The 18,029-nt window shown below is 43.9% G+C and overlaps 1 protein-coding gene across 1 annotated transcript; it reads left to right on the top strand.

Annotated features, from left to right (window-relative positions):
* Positions 1-2,023: 2,023 nt before the first annotated feature.
* On the top strand, positions 2,024-16,728 carry lonp1 (lon peptidase 1, mitochondrial). Its single transcript, XM_071346706.1, has 18 exons — positions 2,024-2,606; positions 3,293-3,381; positions 3,771-3,890; positions 4,019-4,310; positions 6,270-6,331; positions 6,623-6,752; positions 6,942-7,025; positions 7,270-7,490; positions 7,879-8,017; positions 8,177-8,355; positions 8,481-8,568; positions 8,695-8,817; positions 9,066-9,182; positions 10,662-10,802; positions 11,249-11,414; positions 13,679-13,905; positions 14,160-14,324; positions 16,064-16,728. Exons 1-18 carry the CDS (start codon positions 2,046-2,048, stop codon positions 16,205-16,207), a joined length of 3,048 nt encoding a protein of 1,015 aa, XP_071202807.1. The 5' UTR covers positions 2,024-2,045; the 3' UTR covers positions 16,208-16,728.
* The last annotated feature ends 1,301 nt before the right edge of the window (positions 16,729-18,029 follow it).

Below are 18,029 nucleotides of genomic sequence, written 5' to 3'. Positions count from 1 at the left end.
CACAGTGCCATCCGTTTTGTTACTAAAGCACCTTATACGACCCACCACTGCGACCTGTATGCCCTAGTCGGCTGACCCTCGCTACATGTTCGTCGTCAGACCCACTGGCTCCAGGTCATCTACAAGGCTATGCTAGGTAAAGTGCCGCCTTATCTCAGTTCACTGGTCACGATGGCTACACCCACCCGTAGCACGCGCTCCAGCAGGTGTATCTCACTGATCATCCCTAAAGCCAAAACCTCATTTGGACGCCTTTCCTTCCAGTTCTCTGCTGCCTGCGACTGGAACGAATTGCAAAAATCTCTGAAGTTGGAGACTTTTATCTCCCTCAACAACTTTAAACATCTGCTATCCAAGCAGCTAACCGATCGCTGCAGCTGTACATAGTCCATCGGTATATAGCCCACCCAATTTACCTACCTCACCCCCCATACTGCTTTTATTTATTTTTCTGCTCTTTTGCACACCAGTATCTCTACTTGCACATGATCATCTGATGATTTATCACTCCAGTGTTAATCTGCTAAATTGTAATTATTCGATTTATTGCCTACCTCCTCATGCCTTTTGCACACATTGTATATAGATTCTCTTTTTTTCTACCATGTTATTGACTTGTTTATTGTTTACTCCATGTGTAACTCTGTGTTGTTGTCTGTTCACACTGCTATGCTTTATTTTGGCCAGGTCGCAGTTGCAAATGAGAACTTGTTCTCAACTAGCCTACCTGGTTAAATAAAGGTGAAATTAAAAAATAGAAAATAAAATGGGCATGTGGCAGCAGTGTGTAGGAGGTGTGAGAAGTGTGCAGAAGGGAATGAGAAAGGAATGTGTAGCATTGGGGAAAGTAGTGGTATGTGTAAACTGTAGGGGAGCCCATGGGGATGCGAGAGAGGCAGGTTTAGGTTTCCAGATTTAGAGTAGTGAGGAAGTTGCCATATGCTGAGGCAGTGAAGAAAGTAGAGGAAGATGGGTCAAGGGGGAGGGATCCTGAGAGAAGTGGTGGGAGTAGTAGATCTGTCCCAGTACAAAGGGATAAACCAACAGTAAAATTTGATTTTTAGCATTTATAGCAATGGTTGTCAACTATACTGCAGGGATGTCGCAGAAAATTTAGTTTGTGGTGGCAGCTGCAGAGAGGTATTTGGGTGTGTGGGACTTGACGTCAACAGGGTGTGTTAAGTGGCGGTGTCCCATCCTTTCAGGCTGTCGGCCTGAAGTATATTATTTTATTTAACTAGGCGAGTCAGTTAAGAACAAATTCTTATTTACAATGACGGCCTTCCCCGGCCAAACCCTAACGACACTGGGCTAATTGTGTGCTGCCCTATGGGGCTCCCAATCATTGCCAGTTGTGATACAGCCTGGAATCAAACCAGGGTCTGTTGCACCTCTAGCACTGAGATGCTGTGCCTTAGACCACTGCGCCACTCAGGAGCCCTAAAGTAGAGCTAAATAGATTCAAATAGTGGAGTAGGGTGATGTTATTTTTTATTATTATAATTTTTGGTGTGAATGTAGTGTTAGATGGTATGGTATTTTTTGTTGTTGTTTTTTTTCAAGCAAAGTATAAGGGAATTGTACTCCAGTCTAGTAGGTGGCGGTAATGCACCATTTATTGGATGCCAACCGCCGTTAAACTTCATCGAAGAAGAAACACATGGTTGACGCTTATGTCAGGGAGCTTGTGTAAAAGGGGTGGAGATTTGTATAACTATTATTTCATTGTATTCACAGGAATGTCCCTGTATTGATGTGTAATATTGTTATTATTGTTGCAAAAAATAAAACAATTTTAAAAAACACTGCCGGAAGAAGGAAATGTGACGTAGAAAACGGTTTCCACTAGATTGCACAGCCACAAAATGGACTATATCATAAAAACTTAATTTAAGGTTAGGCATAAGGATAGCAGTGTGATTAAGGTTAACGTTGGCGTTAGGTTTAAAATGATATTTAAACAAGATACTTTTTAGAAATGGGCGGGGTTTATGACTTTGTGGCTGTGGTAACTAGTGACGACAGTAGAAAGCTCGAGATTCAACATGGCCACTTACATGATAATGCTGGGTGCTTGTAAGCAGACTTCTAAAAACGGCGCAATCTTGTCGAGAAATTACCCCAATATGTTTAAAACAGGGACCGTGCGATCTCTCGTTAGCGAGTCATCTAACTGGACTGGAATGGTGGCCAAAAGGTCTTATTCTACAAACGGTACGCTTAGGAAAACATTATGCAACGCCCGCTCTGGTAACGTTGTTACATCAATGACAGGAGCCGGGAGGCTAGCGAAGCTCAACCGATGGACAAGGGTCACTGGGTTTTTTTCTGGGGAAAGAGCGATTCTCGGCTGCGGGGCTTCGGCCAGCTACAACCAGATAAGATTGTTTGGCAACCGAGGCAGCGGCGCTGGCTTCTCAGGGGAAGACGGCTCGGAGAGCAGCGGGTCTGGGGGAGACGAGTCAGGGGGAGATGGAGGAACACCGTACAACTCCCCCCAGATGACAGCTCTCACCCCCATGCTGGTCCCTGAAGTGTTCCCCAACGTACCACTGATCGCGGTCAGTAGGAACCCGGTTTTCCCAAGGTTCATCAAAATTATCGAGGTAAGCAGCACCGACTCATTAGACACAGAGGTCTCCCAAGGACACATCTGGATGATGCAATATTCAGAATTAGAAAATTCACTTATTTTGAATGACTAGTGTCTCTACCAGTGTGTCAACTTAAAGTTGCAATACTTAACTTTTTGGGCGACATGACAAAACGCACATAGAAATAGGAGTTATAAATCTGTCATTCTCATTTAAAGCAATTCTAAGGTAGCTCTGTTCTATGCTCTTTCTATGATTCCTGTTTTAAGTTTAGTTTTTTTGCTTTACTTTTGTACACAAGCTTCAAACAGCTGAAAATACTATATTTTTGTTTATATAAAATATATTCCACAGCGGTTTAGATGGTACAATGATTCTCTATACTATACTTGTTTGTTTTGTCACATAAACTGAATTTAGGCAAACTATTAGAATTTAAGCAACCAGGAAATGGCAGAGCGATTTCTACATAGTGGGTCTTACATTTTAGTGCCTCCAGTATAGGTGTTACATGGAATTGCATCATATTCAACACGAGTACTGTATGTGGTCAGCGTTGCTGCAGATCTTTTCGGTCTAACATCTTTTTTTTAGGGAATCATTTTCTTTGTTTTTGTTAATGCAGTAGTTCCATTTTCTAACATCTTGTTGTTGTAAGCTAATCAATACACATGTTGGGTGGTGTGTTTCATTTGTAGGTGAAGAACAAAGGGCTTATGGATCTTCTGAGGAGAAAAGTCCGACTTGCCCAACCGTACGCTGGAGTGTTCCTGAAGAAAGACGATGCGTAAGGGACATCTTTCTTCAACTGTAAACGCTAGGACTGTGATGATAGCATTATAGCAATAATGTTTTTTTACATGTCAAAAATGAAAACATGAAGCAGACAACTCTTTGGTCCTTTAAAAACCTGCTGTATGTAACATATTGTGTGCTGTAGTTTGGAAAATAAATAAATGTGACTCAGGATGACAACATAATGATGTTTGTTTCCAACATTAGGGCTGTTTTCCTGAAGAAGTTAAATATGTTTTGTTTCCTTGCAACAATACTAAGGAGTATCGCGATACTGGTATCGTCCTGGATCTAGTACTTGCCCTTTAGACAGATCCTACTGTATTCTCTCTGTTGACATTCTCTCTCTCTCTCTTCTCTTCTCTCTCTGGGGTTCTTAAGTAATGAGACTGATGTGGTGGAGAGTCTGGATGCTATCTACAACACAGGAACTTTTGTACAGATCCATGAGATGCAGGACCTTGGTGACAAGCTGAGGATGATTGTTATGGGCCACAGAAGGTAGGGGTGGGAGAAAAAAAACAACACTTACTCTGCATGTTATCTTTTTGATATTTCATCTGTACAGTATGTGTCAGTGCCCATTGGAAACGTACGCACTGTACGAAATACTCCTTTCTCTCTGGTAGAATCCGCATCACCAAGCAGATGGAGGTGGAGCCGGATGAGCCTGCCTCTGCTGCCTCTGCTGCCTCTGAGTCTGCCTCTGTCACTGAACCAGGGAGCCAGCCCAATGTCTCACGCCGGAAGCCCAAGAGAAAAGAGCGTAAAGAGCCAGCCATCTTGGCCGAAACAATGGAGGAGAAGGTGCGGGAGGCAGACCTGATAGTAGAGGCGCTCCCGCTGCCCTCCTCTGATATCCTTATGGTGGAGGTAGACAACGTGGTGCACCAACAGTTTGAGGTCTCAGAGGAAGTCAAGGTAGGCATTTGGATGATACAGTGCCTTCGGGAAATATTCAGACCACTTAACTTTATCACATTTTGTTACGTTACATTCTTATTCTAAAATTGATTAAATATACTTTTTTCTCATCAATCAATTCACAATATCCCATAATGACAAAGCAAAAACAGATTTGTTGATTATAATTTTTTTCCCCAAAAAAAAAAAATCTAAACGGATACCGTATTTACGTAAGTATTCAGACCCTTTGCTATGAGACTCTAAATTGAGCTCGGGTGCATCCTGTTTCCATTGGTCATCGTTGATGTTACTACAACTTGATTGGAGTCCACCTGTGGTAAATTCAATTGATTGGACATGATTTGGAAAGGCACACACCTGTCTAGATAAGGTCCCACAGTTGACAGTGCATGTCAGAGCAAAAACCAACCCATGAGGTTGAAGGAATTGTCCGTAGAGCTCCGAGACAGGATTGTGTCGAGGCACAGATCTGGGGAAGGGTACCAAAACATTTCTGCAGCATTGAAGGTCCCCAAGAACACAGTGGCCTCCATCATTCTTAAATGGAAGAAGTTTGGAACCACCAAGACTCTTCCTAGAGCTGGCCACCCGGCCAAACTGAACAATCGGGGAAGAAGGGCCTTGGTCAGAGAGGTGACCAAGAACCTGATGGTCACTCTGACAGAACTCCAGAGTTCCTCTGTGGAGATGGGAGAAACTTCCAGAAGGACAACCATCTCTGCAGAACTCCACTAATCAGGCCTTTATGGTAGAGTGGCCAGATGGAAGCCACTCCTCAGTAAAAGGCACCTGACAGCCCACTTGGAGTTTGCCAAAAGGCACCTAAAGACTCTCAGACCATGAGAAACAAGATTATCTGGTCTGATAAAACCAAGATTGAACTTTTTGGCCTAAATGTCAAACATAATGTCTGCAGGAAACCTGGCACCATCCCTACGGTGAAGCATGCTGGTGGCAGCGTCATGCTGTGGGGATGTGCTCGTATTTCTTGGCCCAAGCGAGTCTCTTCTTCTTATTGGTGTTCTATAGTAGTGGTTTCTTTGCAGCAATTTGACCATGAAGGCCTGATTCACACAGTCTCCTCTGAACAGTTGATGTTGAGATGTGTCTGTTACTTAAACTCTGTAGCATTTAGCATTTTTTTGGGCTGCAATTTCTGACGCTGGTAACTAATGAACTTATCCTCTGCAGCAGAGGTAACTCTGGGTCTTCCTTTCCTGTGGCGGTCCTTATGATAGCCAGTTTCATCATAGCGCTTGATGGTTTTTGCGACTGCAGTTGAAGAAACTTCGAAAGTTCTTGACTTTTCCCAGAATGACTGACCTTCATATCTTCAAGTAATGATGGACTGTCGTTTCTTTGCTTATTATGGGAAGAACAGCTCAAATATGGACTTGGTCTTTTACCAAAGAGGGCTATCTTCTGTATACCAACCCTACCATGTCACAACACAACTGATTGACTCAAATGCATTAACAGGGAAAGAAATTCCAGAAATTGACTTTTAACAAGGCACCCCTGTTAATTGAAATGCATTCCAGGTGCCTACCTCATGAAGCTGGTTGAGAGAATGTCAAGAGTGTGAAAAGCTGTTATGAAGGCAATGGGTGGCTACTTTGGAGAATCTCAAATATTATTTGGATTTGTAGTAACCAAAAAAAGTGTTAATCATGATTCCATATGTGTTATTTCATCGTTTTGATGTTTTCCCTGTTATTCTACAATGTAGAAAATAGTTTAAAATAAAGGGAAAAACCCTGTAATGAGTAGGTGTGTCCACACTTTTGACCGGTACTGTATGTAATTAATATATAAGTCTGAAAATGGTTGTAGCAACTGCGGATTGCCCTTTTAACCACGCATCGTAGCGTGATTCCTGTGTAGCAGTTGGTTTGTTTTATGTTTAAATTTGAATATTTTCTTTTTAATAAGTGCGTTTTACTTTGTTTGAAGGCCCTGACGGCAGAGATCGTGAAGACCATCCGTGACATCATCGCCCTTAATCCACTTTACAGGTAATGACATCCTTTCTTTACAAATACATAATTGTCGTTCAAAATACCTAGGGAAAGTGATGTCTCTTCCAATGTCTAGATGGCGGTAATTATGAATGCAGCAGTAGTCCAGATCTCTTATGTTTATTTTTTTTTGAATGACTGTGAATGTTACTGACTTTTAATTATTTTTAAAGGTTTTACTTCAAATGCCCACACATGTTTCAGCCTCCTCCCTTTTTTTTGGGATGCATGAGAGTGTCTGTCAAATGACTAACATGTAATTGTATCTGTGTGTATCTATGCACGCAGAGAGTCTGTTCTTCAGATGATGCAGGCTGGGCAGAGAGTAGTGGACAACCCCATCTATCTGAGTGACATGGGAGCCGCTCTCACAGGGGCCGAGTCACACGAGCTGCAGGACGTACTGGAAGAGACCAATGTAAGTGGACAGCGATTGTCCTCACTAACAAACAGGATCAGTTCTTTACAATTATCATTTTATTTTTTTGGCCTTATCTGTCCATGGATGTTCAAACTAAAAAGAAGAGATTACCCATAAGTACATGTAGATTGTCAATATAATATATATATATATTTTTTCCCCCAATAACTTTAACGCTCTCCTCAGATTCCCAAACGTCTCTACAAGGCTTTATCACTTCTGAAGAAAGAGTACGAGCTGAGTAAGCTGCAGCAGCGCCTCGGCAGGGAGGTAAAGTGACGTCTTCCTCTTTAGCCAATTTGGAGATGTACAGTACCTCTTCAAAACCATTTTTTGTTCTTCATCACCTCAGGCTCTTTGACACATTTTACAGTAAAATAGTAACCTAAATGAATGGCGAAGATGGTCCGGACAGGCACCAATCCAATATGACGACTTTGCCATTCCTAGCACAGAAAAAAAATATATATGAAAATATTTGATATAATGATTGTGATGTATTATTCTCTGTCAGGTGGAGGAGAAGATCAAGTTGACCCACAGGAAGTACCTGCTCCAGGAGCAGCTTAAGATCATTAAGAAGGAGCTGGGCCTGGAGAAGGAGGACAAGGATGCCATCGAGGAGAAGTTCAGGGAGAGACTGAAGGAGCGCACCGTGCCCCAACACATCATGGACGTCATCAACGAGGAGCTAAACAAACTTGGCCTGCTGGATAACCACTCCTCAGAGTTCAAGTCAGTCCCTGAACCCCAAATCAACCCCTAGTCCATCCCTGCCCCCTGGATGTGGAGATCTGAGTGGATTGGATAGGTGTACTGTAAGCAATATGGCGACAATTCCACCTGGCCTATCAGAGGGCAAAATAGAGCTACCACCATACTGCTTAAACCTATCCAATCCTCACAGATCTATATGTACGTGCTATGTGGGTAGGGGCTAGGGGTTGATTTGGGAATCAGGGACTGACCTCAGCATCTGCCTCACCTTTGAACTATCACTCAAAGAGCATATTTTTTGTTGTTACATCTGTCCTATTTTATACAAACTAAATTAAAAAAACAACTATTGAACAAGTACGTATTTAACATGACTCTTCTATTAAACTGTTGGTTCTGTGTGCAGTGTGACCAGGAACTATCTGGACTGGCTGACCTCGATGCCCTGGGGAACTAATAGTGAGGAGAACCTGGAACTCAAACGGGCCAAAGAGGTGCTGGAGGAAGACCATTATGGGATGGACGATGTCAAGAAACGCATTCTGGTGAGAGAATTGTACAGCGGGATCACCGTGGTTACCATCTGACAGTGATTGACGGTTAGACTTGTGGATGTGAAAAATCTAATCTGTTGGCTGAATATTACCTTAAGTAATGAAAGTTACCTCTTGACCTCACCTTTCTTCCTCTCTTTCTTCCTACAGGAGTTTATTGCGGTAAGTCAGCTGAGAGGCTCGACCCAGGGAAAGATCCTGTGTTTCTATGGTCCTCCTGGTGTGGGAAAGACCAGTATCGCCCGCTCCATCGCCAGAGCACTCAACCGAGAGTATTTCCGCTTCAGTGTTGGTGGTATGACTGATGTCGCTGAAATCAAAGGCCACAGGTATAAGACACTACTTAACTACTGTTCTTTGCTCAATAAAACAATTCCTACAGAATTCTAATTCTATACAATCCAAAGTTGAGAGTAACTTTTATTTACTGTACTTTTGTGTTGTGTGTTTTCAGGAGAACGTATGTGGGAGCCATGCCTGGAAAGATCATTCAATGCCTCAAGAAGACAAAGACCGAAAACCCACTGGTCCTTATTGATGAGGTGAATAATACATGCTATGTAGTCAACTCTAGCTCTATTTGGCTGACAGAAATGTAGTTTAATGCGTTTTGTTTGTATTATTGGTGAAGCAGGTGATCGACTGTTCTGCCTTTTTTATTCTTCCAGGTTGACAAGATAGGTCGTGGTTACCAAGGCGACCCGTCCTCAGCTCTGCTGGAGCTTTTGGACCCGGAGCAGAACTTCAACTTCCTGGATCACTACCTGGATGTGCCTGTTGACCTGTCCAAGGTAGGTGGACACACCTGTTAGGATGGACCTGGCCAAGGTAGGTGGACACACCTGTTAGGATGGACCTGGCCAAGGTAGGTGGACACACCTGTTAGGATGGACCTGGCCAAGGTAGGTGGACACACCTGTTAGGATGGACCTGTCCCTGGAGGGATTCGAGGTGTACAGACTCTCCTTACAGCCCAGCACAAATAATGAATAGGTCATGTTCTTGTCTCTTACTGTTTGTGTCCTTGTGTTCTCTCCAGGTTCTGTTTATCTGCACTGCCAATGTGACTGACACCATCCCAGAGCCCCTCAGAGACCGTATGGAGATGATCAACGTGTCTGGATATGTGGCGCAGGAGAAACTAGCCATCGCTGAGGTAATGTGTTATCACACAAGATTCAATCAGACAGCTGTCTCGGCGATGACAAGACGGTCAACAAACATGATTTAACAAAACACCCACTCCATCTTACGGCAACAGTCGTTCATTAAACATGTTTCTATCCAAACATTTTTATGCGAGGTAAAGTACCTGTGAGATATAAAAAGGCCTGATGGAAACAATTTGTTGGTAACTTTTCCTAAAAACGTTTAGAAATAGATCATGCGACAACGGCATTGTAATTGTATTTTTTGCTCAATATTTGATAGAAGTAAACTGCAGCCATGCGATGATGCTTGGACCTGGGGTCCTCCCCCCTAGGTCCCGGAGGTCCTCCCCCCTAGGTCCCGGGGGTCCTCCCCCCTAGGTCCCGGAGGTCCTCCCCCCTAGGTCCCGGGCTCCTCCCCCCTAGGTCCCGGAGGTCCTCCCCCCTAGGTCCCGGGCTCCTCCCCCCTAGGTCCCGGAGGTCCTCCCCCCCTAGGTCCCGGGGGTCCTCCCCCCTAGGTCCCGGGGGTCCTCCCCCCTAGGTCCCGGAGGTCCTCCCCCCTAGGTCCCGGGCTCTTCCCCCCTAGGTCCCGGGGGTCCTCCCCCCTAGGTCCCGGAGGTCCTCCCCCCTAGGTCCCGGGGGTCCTCCCCCCTAGGTCCCGGAGGTCCTCCCCCCTAGGTCCCGGGGGTCCTCCCCCCTAGGTCCCGGGGGTCCTCCCCCCTAGGTCCCGGGGGTCCTCCCCCCTAGGTCCCGGGGGTCCTCCCCCCTAGGTCCCGGGGGTCCTCCCCCCTAGGTACCGGAGCTCCTCCCCCCTAGGTCCCGGAGGTCCTCCCCCCTAGGTCCCGGAGGTCCTCCCCCCTAGGTCCCGGAGGTCCTCCCCCCTAGGTCCCGGGGGTCCTCCCCCCTAGGTCCCGGGGGTCCTCCCCCCTAGGTCCCGGGGGTCCTCCCCCCTAGGTCCCGGGGGTCCTCCCCCCTAGGTCCCGGAGGTCCTCCCCCCTAGGTCCCGGAGGTCCTCCCCCCTAGGTCCCGGAGGTCCTCCCCCCTAGGTCCCGGGCTCCTCCCCCCTAGGTCCCGGGCTCCTCCCCCCTCAGTCCCGGGGCTCCTCCCCCTCGGTCCCGGAAAATCATGCACAGTTTATTAGCTTCAGATTATTCAAGTTATGATGAACGTCACACGGTGTTGATGATGAGCTTGACTCTAATCATGATGATTGGCTGCCAATTTAACCAATAAAACCAGTATGGGAAAATTTACTATTTATCGCAAGACTTGTGGCAAAACCATCAACAGGGCTGAAAATGGGAGGATAACGTTTAAATGAAAAGTTACACTTTTTAATCACAACAAGCCAGTTTAGTGGATTTCTGTTGGTAAAATTAGCATATTTTTTGTGTGAATATGAAAATCATTGGACAAATGGATGGATGACCAAGCTATTTGAGGTATCTCCATCTGACCGTAACTCTGTCTCTCTCTCTAACTAACAGAAGTACCTGGTACCTCAGTTGCGTACTCAATGTGGACTGACTGAGGATACGACCAACATCTCCCCAGAGGCTCTGAACCTTCTTATCAGACAGTACTGCAGAGAGAGTGGAGTCAGGAACCTACAGAAACAAGTGGAGAAGGTTAGGCCAAACTTCACCTTCTGACCATGTATTAGTGGCAAGTCTATATCGCTGCCAAAGGTGCTTCAACAAAGTAATGAGTAAAGGGTTTGAATACTTATGTAAATAAGGTATTTCATTAAAAAAAATATATATATATATATATGTGTATATATATATAAATTTGCATACAATTCTAAAAACCTGTTTTCACTTTGTCATTATGGGGTATTGTGTGTAGATGAGGAAAAAACAATATTTAAGAATAAGGCTGTAACGTAACAAAATGTGGAAAAAGGGAAGGGGTCTGAATACTTTCAGAATGCACTGTATGTACTATGGGGTTAATCTTGACTTTGAAGTCTAATTTTCACTCATTCGATTTAAGTGGAAATTAGGATTCTCTTCTAGGAAAGGAAATAATTAGACTTTAGGATGTTCGCCGATGTTTCTGATTATGTGTCCAGGTGTTCCGGAAAGTGGCGTTCCGTATAGTGAGTGGGGAGGAGACTGCGGTCCAGGTTACCCCTGACAACCTGCAGGATTACGTCGGCAAGCCCATCTTCACTGTGGATAGAATGTATGATGTCACACCGCCTGGTGTTGTCATGGGCCTGGCATGGACAGCCATGGGTAAGAATGACCTAGAGACGTAGAAGAGAGGTGTGTTTTACAACCAGCATTATGTATAGACAACAACACAAACACCGCTCTGATCTTAACCCTCTGGAGTGTAAGCCTGGGGATCATTTAGCTATTTGATTTAGATAAAAAATGTAAGATATACAGTACTAGTCAAAAGTTTAGACACACCTACTCATTCAAGGGTTTTGCTTTATTTTTACTATTTTCTACATTGTAGAATAATAGTGAAGACATCAAAACTATGAGATAAAACATGGAATCCTGTAGTAACCAAAAAAAGTGTTAAACAAATCAAAATATATTTTAGATTCTTCAAAGTAGCAACCCTTTGCCTTGATGACAGCTTTGCACACTCTTGGCATTCTCTCAACCAGCTTCACCTGGAATGCTTTTCCAACAGTCTTGAAGGAGTTTCAACGTATGCTGAGCACTTGTCGGCTGCTTTTCCTTCACTCTGCGGTCCAACTCATCCCAAACCATCTCAATTGGGTTGAGGTCGGGTGATTGTGGAGGCCAGGTCATCTGATGCAGCACTCCATCACTCTTCTTCTTGGTCAAATAGCCCTTACACAGCCTGGAGGTGTGTTGGGTCATTGTCCTGTAGAAAAACAAATAATAGACCCACTAAGCGCAAACCAGATGGGATGGTGTATCGCTGCAGAATGCTGTGGTAGCCATGCTGGTTAAGTATGCTTTGAATTCTAAATAAATCACCAACAGTGTCACCAGCAAAGCACCATCACACCTCCTCCAAGCTTCACGGTGGAAACCACACTTACGGAGATCATCCGTTCACCTACTCTGCGTCTCACAAACACAGCGGTTGGAACCAAAAATCTCAAATTTGGAATCATCAGACCAAACAACATTTTCCACCGGTCTAATGTCCATTGCTCGTGTTTCTTGGCCCAAGCAAGTCTCTTCTTCTTATTGGTGTCCTTTAGTAATGGTTTCTTTGCAGCTATTCGACCATGAAGGCCTGATTCACGCAGTCTCCTCTGAACAGTTGATGTTGAGATGTGTCTGTTACTTGAACTCTGAAGCTTTTATTTGGGTTGCAATTTCTTACGCTGGTAACTAAGGAACTTATCCTCTGCAGCAGACGTAACTCTGGGTCTTCCTTTCCTGTGGCGGTCCTCATGAGAGCCAGTTTCATCATAGCGCTTGATGGTTTTTGCAGCTGCACGTGAAGAAACTTTAAAAGTTCTTGAAATGTTACGTATTGACTGACCTTCATGTCTTAAAGTAATGATTGGCTGTTGTTTTTCTTTTACCTATTTGAGCTGTTCTTTCCATAATATGGACTTGGACTTTAACCAAATAGGACTTTAACCAAATAGAGCTATCTTCTGTATACCAACCCTACCTTGTCACAACACAACTGATTTGGCTCAAACGTATTAACATGGAGAGAAATTCCACAAATTAACTTTTAACAAGGCACCTCTGTTAATTTAAATGCATTCCAGGTGACTACCTCATGAAGCTGGTTGAGAGAATGCCAAGAGTGTGCAAAGCTGTCATCAAGGCAAAGGGTGGCTACTTTGAAGATTTATCACTTTTTTTTGGTTACTACATGATTCCATATGTGTTCTTTCATTTTGATGTCTTCACTATTATTTGACAATGTAGAAAATAGTAAAAATAACAAACAAAAAACTTGGAAGAGTAGGTGTGTCCAAACTTTTGACTGGTACTGTATATCTAAAAAAACAAAACATTATTTGATGAAACATTGAATTTGGCCTCACTGCTATTAGCCCATAGAAATGCATTGAATAACACATTCATACATGGGGGGAAAAGTCAAAAAATAAATCGAAACAAAGTTTTGTTTTGAAGTATCCTCTAAACTACTTCCATATATACTTCCATCCATGTTGTTGAACTGGTACCGGGCTTCCTTCAGACGAGGCTTGTTGGCGTACTAGAGCAAAACATCGTGAGAGTCTCACCTTTTCGACAGAGGGCTCATATTAGTGTGTAGCCTAAGACAGAAGTTGGCAGATCGGCTGTAACGACTTAAGACGAGTCCCGTGACTCTCTTGTGTGGGGTGGGGGGGGTCGTAGATCAAAACATGTAGGTGTGAGTCTCACCTTTCCATTATTAGTTTGTAGGCCAAACCGTTCAGATATCTCTAGCTTAAACAGATGGCTTTTGATAGGGAATTGTTTTTATTATGCTAAATTAGATTTAGCGGACATCGCCTCCTAAAGGTTTTTTTAAAGTCCCCTCCATCTCTCCTCTCCAGGTGGCACCACGCTGTTCATCGAGACGGCCCTGAGACGGCCGCGGGACACTGGGGGTAAGGATAAAGACGGCCCCAGGGACGGGTCCCTGGAGGTCACAGGGCAGCTGGGAGATGTGATGAAGGAGAGCTCTAAGATCGCCAGTACCTTCGCCAGGACCTTCCTCATGAAGCAGCAGCCGGACAACGACTTTTTCTCTGGTGCCCACCTCCATTTGCACGTCCCTGAGGTAGGCTTGATGATATGACACTGTCCTTACAGACTGTAGCATTTAAAAAATCATGTTTGTCTTGTATTCCTCTTCCGTACAAACTGGCAGTTTGGTGTTTTTCCCATCGATGTACAGATTTCAACCAACCATGTTATCTGACATCTTTAACCACTCACCCTATTACAGTGTTCTATGGAAAGGGACCTTCAATGTACCAAACAAACCGTGTCTCCTCCTCTCTCTCCCTGTACGGCTGCTGTGGTATTTAACAGGGTGCTACTCCCAAGGACGGCCCCAGTGCCGGCTGCACCATCGTCACGGCCCTGCTGTCCCTGGCCACCAACACGCCAGTGCGAGAGAACGTGGCCATGACTGGAGAGGTGTCCTTGACCGGAAAGATCCTGCCTGTGGGAGGCATCAAGGAGAAGACCATTGCTGTGAGTCACGTCACTCTTCATAACACTGTTTTAGTTACCTGGGAGCTTAGTGGGAGAACTGGTCAACCTGATACCTTTTTTTTATTTTAATTTTTTTATGAGAAAGAGAACGAAATGTAGTTCAATTAGGCTGTTACATTTTTATAGTAATACAATATGTAACGTATGAGGTGAGACACTTGATCAACAATGGTTTCATAACATACAGAAGACACCTTTGTCGTTTTATTGCTAATTCCTGCAGAAAGCACACAGGCTACTGGTAAGCCGAATATGCAAACTATATGTTTTTGCATATGACATTCATGTTTAATTTATGGTTCAAATATTTTTTTTTCTGAAAGCCCATTTTATAATAAATCATCAGGGTACAATGTTAGTCTGGCGTATGGTTGTGTATGTGAGAGCTCATGTTCTGAAACGTATCTGAACTTTTATTATACTGAACAAAAATATAAAAGCAACAATTTAATAATTCTACTGAGTTACAGTTCATATAAGGAAATCCTGTCAATTTAAATGAATTAATTGGGCCCTAATTTATGGATTTCACATGGCTGGGTATAGGCCCACCCACTGGGGAGCCAGCTCCAGCCAATCAGAATAAGTTTTTACTCACAAAAGGGCTTAATTACATACAGAAATACTCCTCAGTTTCATCAGCTGTCCAGTTGGCTGGTCTAAGATCCCACAGGTCAAGAAGCCAGGTGTGGGGGTCCTGGGCTGGCATTGCTTCACGTGGTTGTGAGGCCGGTTGGATGTAATGCCAAATTCTCTATGGTAGAGGAATGAACATTCAATTCTCTATGGTAGAGGAATGAAGATTCAATTCTCTATGGTAGAGGAATGAAGATTCAATTCTCTATGGTAGAGGAATGAACATTCAATTCTCTATGGTAGAGGAATGAACATTCAATTCTCTATGGTAGAGGAATGAACATTCAATTCTCTATGGTAGAGGAATGAACATTCAATTCTCTATGGTAGAGGAATGAACATTCAATTCTCTATGGTAGAGGAATGAACATTCAATTCTCTATGGTAGAGGAATGAACATTCAATTCTCTATGGTAGAGGAATGAACATTCAATTCTCTATGGTAGAGGAATGAACATTCAATTCTCTATGGTAGAGGAATGAACATTCAATTCTCTATGGTAGAGGAATGAACATTCAATTCTCTATGGTAGAGGAATGAACATTCAATTCTCTATGGTAGAGGAATGAACATTCAATTCTCTATGGTAGAGGAATGAACATTCAATTCTCTATGGTAGAGGAATGAACATTCAATTCTCTATGGTAGAGGAATGAACATTCAATTCTCTATGGTAGAGGAATGAACATTCAATTCTCTGGCAACAGCTTTGTTGGACATTCTTGCAGTCGACATGCCAAATCAAAACATCTATGGCGTTGTGTGATAAAACTGCACATTTCTAGTGTCCTTTTATTGTCCCCAGCACAAGATGCACCTGTGTAATGATCATGCTGTTTAATCAGCTTCTTGATATGCCACACCTGTCAGGTGGATGGATTATCTTGGCAAAGGACAAATGCTCACTGACAGGGATGTAAACAAATGTGAAGCTTTTTATGGATATGCATCATTTCTGGGATATTTTATTTCAGCTTGTGAAACATGGGACCAATACTTTTAAATGTTGCGTTTTTATATTTGTGTATAGTGGTAGTAGCAGTGACATAATGAATCTTGAACATTCCTCCCTTCTCTCCAGGCAAAGCGTGCAGGAGTGACCTGCATGATCTTACCAGCAGAGAACAAGAAGGACTTCTCTGACCTGCCAGAGTTCATCACAGAGGGCCTGGAGGTTCACTTTGTGGATCATTACAGCAAGATGTACCCCATTGTCTTTCCATAACAATGAACACTGAATTATGACTCTATGAAACTGAAAATGGCACCTGAGCTGCTACCAGTGTTGGGGCCAATTCAGGAAGAACAATGAAATTCCAATTCTCTTCAATGCGGAAAATGTTGAATTGTAATTGGTTTTACTTTAAGAATTGACTGGAATTAAAATGGATTTCACCCCAACCCAGATGGATACAACTGGTTAGATCAGGCATCCTGAACTATGAGAGCAGATTTTTATTTGGTTGTACAATCTCACCTGTTAAAAGCCCCACATCTGACCGTGTGAGACAGCTGTGTCCTGAGTGAAATGTACGATGTAGAAAATGTCTAATGTATAAGTGGGACATTTGAGATCTAAGTTGCATTTCTAATTACCGATGTTCACCCCTTAACCTCCCCCACCATGGTAAACTCCCCAAAACTACAATCACACAATGGGTCATGTCACTGCTACATAGCCGTAGACCCTTTATATTGACCAAATGTTGCATTTAACTGCTGATAAAACTTGCATATTATAACTTTTACCTTTTACGCTGAAATTTATTCCTACTTGATCAATGGTTTCATGACACCTTTGCAATTTTCTACAGCAAGAACAGGCTACTGGTAAGACTAGTGGCTAGCCCATCATTGGCATGTCTAAAAATGCAGATGACTACTCACGGCATACTGTAAAGTACACTAACCAGCCAGAGTAGTCATTCTGCAGAATATTTACACGGGTGTAGAGCTGTACTCAAGGTCTGCAGGATCTATTCTAGTCAAATACTGCTAAAAAAAATAAAGGGAACACTAAAATAACACATCCTAGATCTGAATGAATGAAATATTCTTATTAAATACTTTTTTCTTTACATAGTTGAATGTGCTAACAACAAAATCACACAAATTATCAATGGAAATCAAATTTATCAACCCCATGGAGGTCTGGATTTGGAGTCACACTCAAAATTAAAGTGGAAAACCACACTATAGGCTGATCCAACTTTGATGTAATGTCCTTAAAACAAGTCAAAATGAGGCTCAGTAGTGTGTGTGGCCTCCACGTGCCTGTATGACCTCCCTACAACGCCTGGGCATGCTCCTGAGGTGGCGGATGGTCTCCTGAGGGATCTCCTCCCAGACCTGGACTAAAGCATCCGCCAACTCCTGGACAGTCTGTGGTGCAACGTGGCGTTGGTGGATGGAGCGAGACATGATGTCCCAGATGTGCTCAATTGGATTCAGGTCTGGGGAACGGGCGGGCCAGTCCATAGCATCAACGCCTTCCTCTTGCAGGAACTGCTGACACACTCCAGCCACATGAGGTCTAGCATTGTCTTGCATTAGGAGGAACCCAGGGCCAACCGCACCAGCATATGGTCTCACAAGGGGTCTGAGGATCTCATCTCGGTACCTAATGGCAGTCAGGCTACCTCTGGCGAGCACGGTGTTGGGCTGTAAGCACAACCCCCACCTGTGGATGTCGGGCCCTCATGGAGTCAATTTCTGACCGTTTGAGCAGACACATGCACATTTGTGGCCTGCTGGAGATCATTTTGCAGGGCTCTGGCAGTGCTCCTCCTTGCACAAAGGTGGAGGTAGCGGTCCTGCTGCTGGGTTGTTGCCCTCCTAGTCTCCTCCACGTCTCCTGATGTACTGGCCAGTCTCCTGGTAGCACCTCCATGCTCTGGACACTACGCTGACAGACACAGCAAACCTTGTCACAGCCCACATTGATGTGCCATCCTGGATGAGCTGCACTACCTGAGCCACTTGTGTGGGTTGTAGACTCCGTCTCATGCTACCACTAGAGTGAAAGCACCGCCAGCATTCAAAAGTGA

The sequence above is a fragment of the Salvelinus alpinus genome, chromosome 16, assembly GCF_045679555.1.
Source record: "Salvelinus alpinus chromosome 16, SLU_Salpinus.1, whole genome shotgun sequence".
NCBI classification, from domain to species: domain Eukaryota; kingdom Metazoa; phylum Chordata; class Actinopteri; order Salmoniformes; family Salmonidae; genus Salvelinus; species Salvelinus alpinus.
The sequence above is the reverse complement of the archived record's forward strand: the minus strand, read 5'-3'. Positions and strand labels throughout refer to the sequence as shown.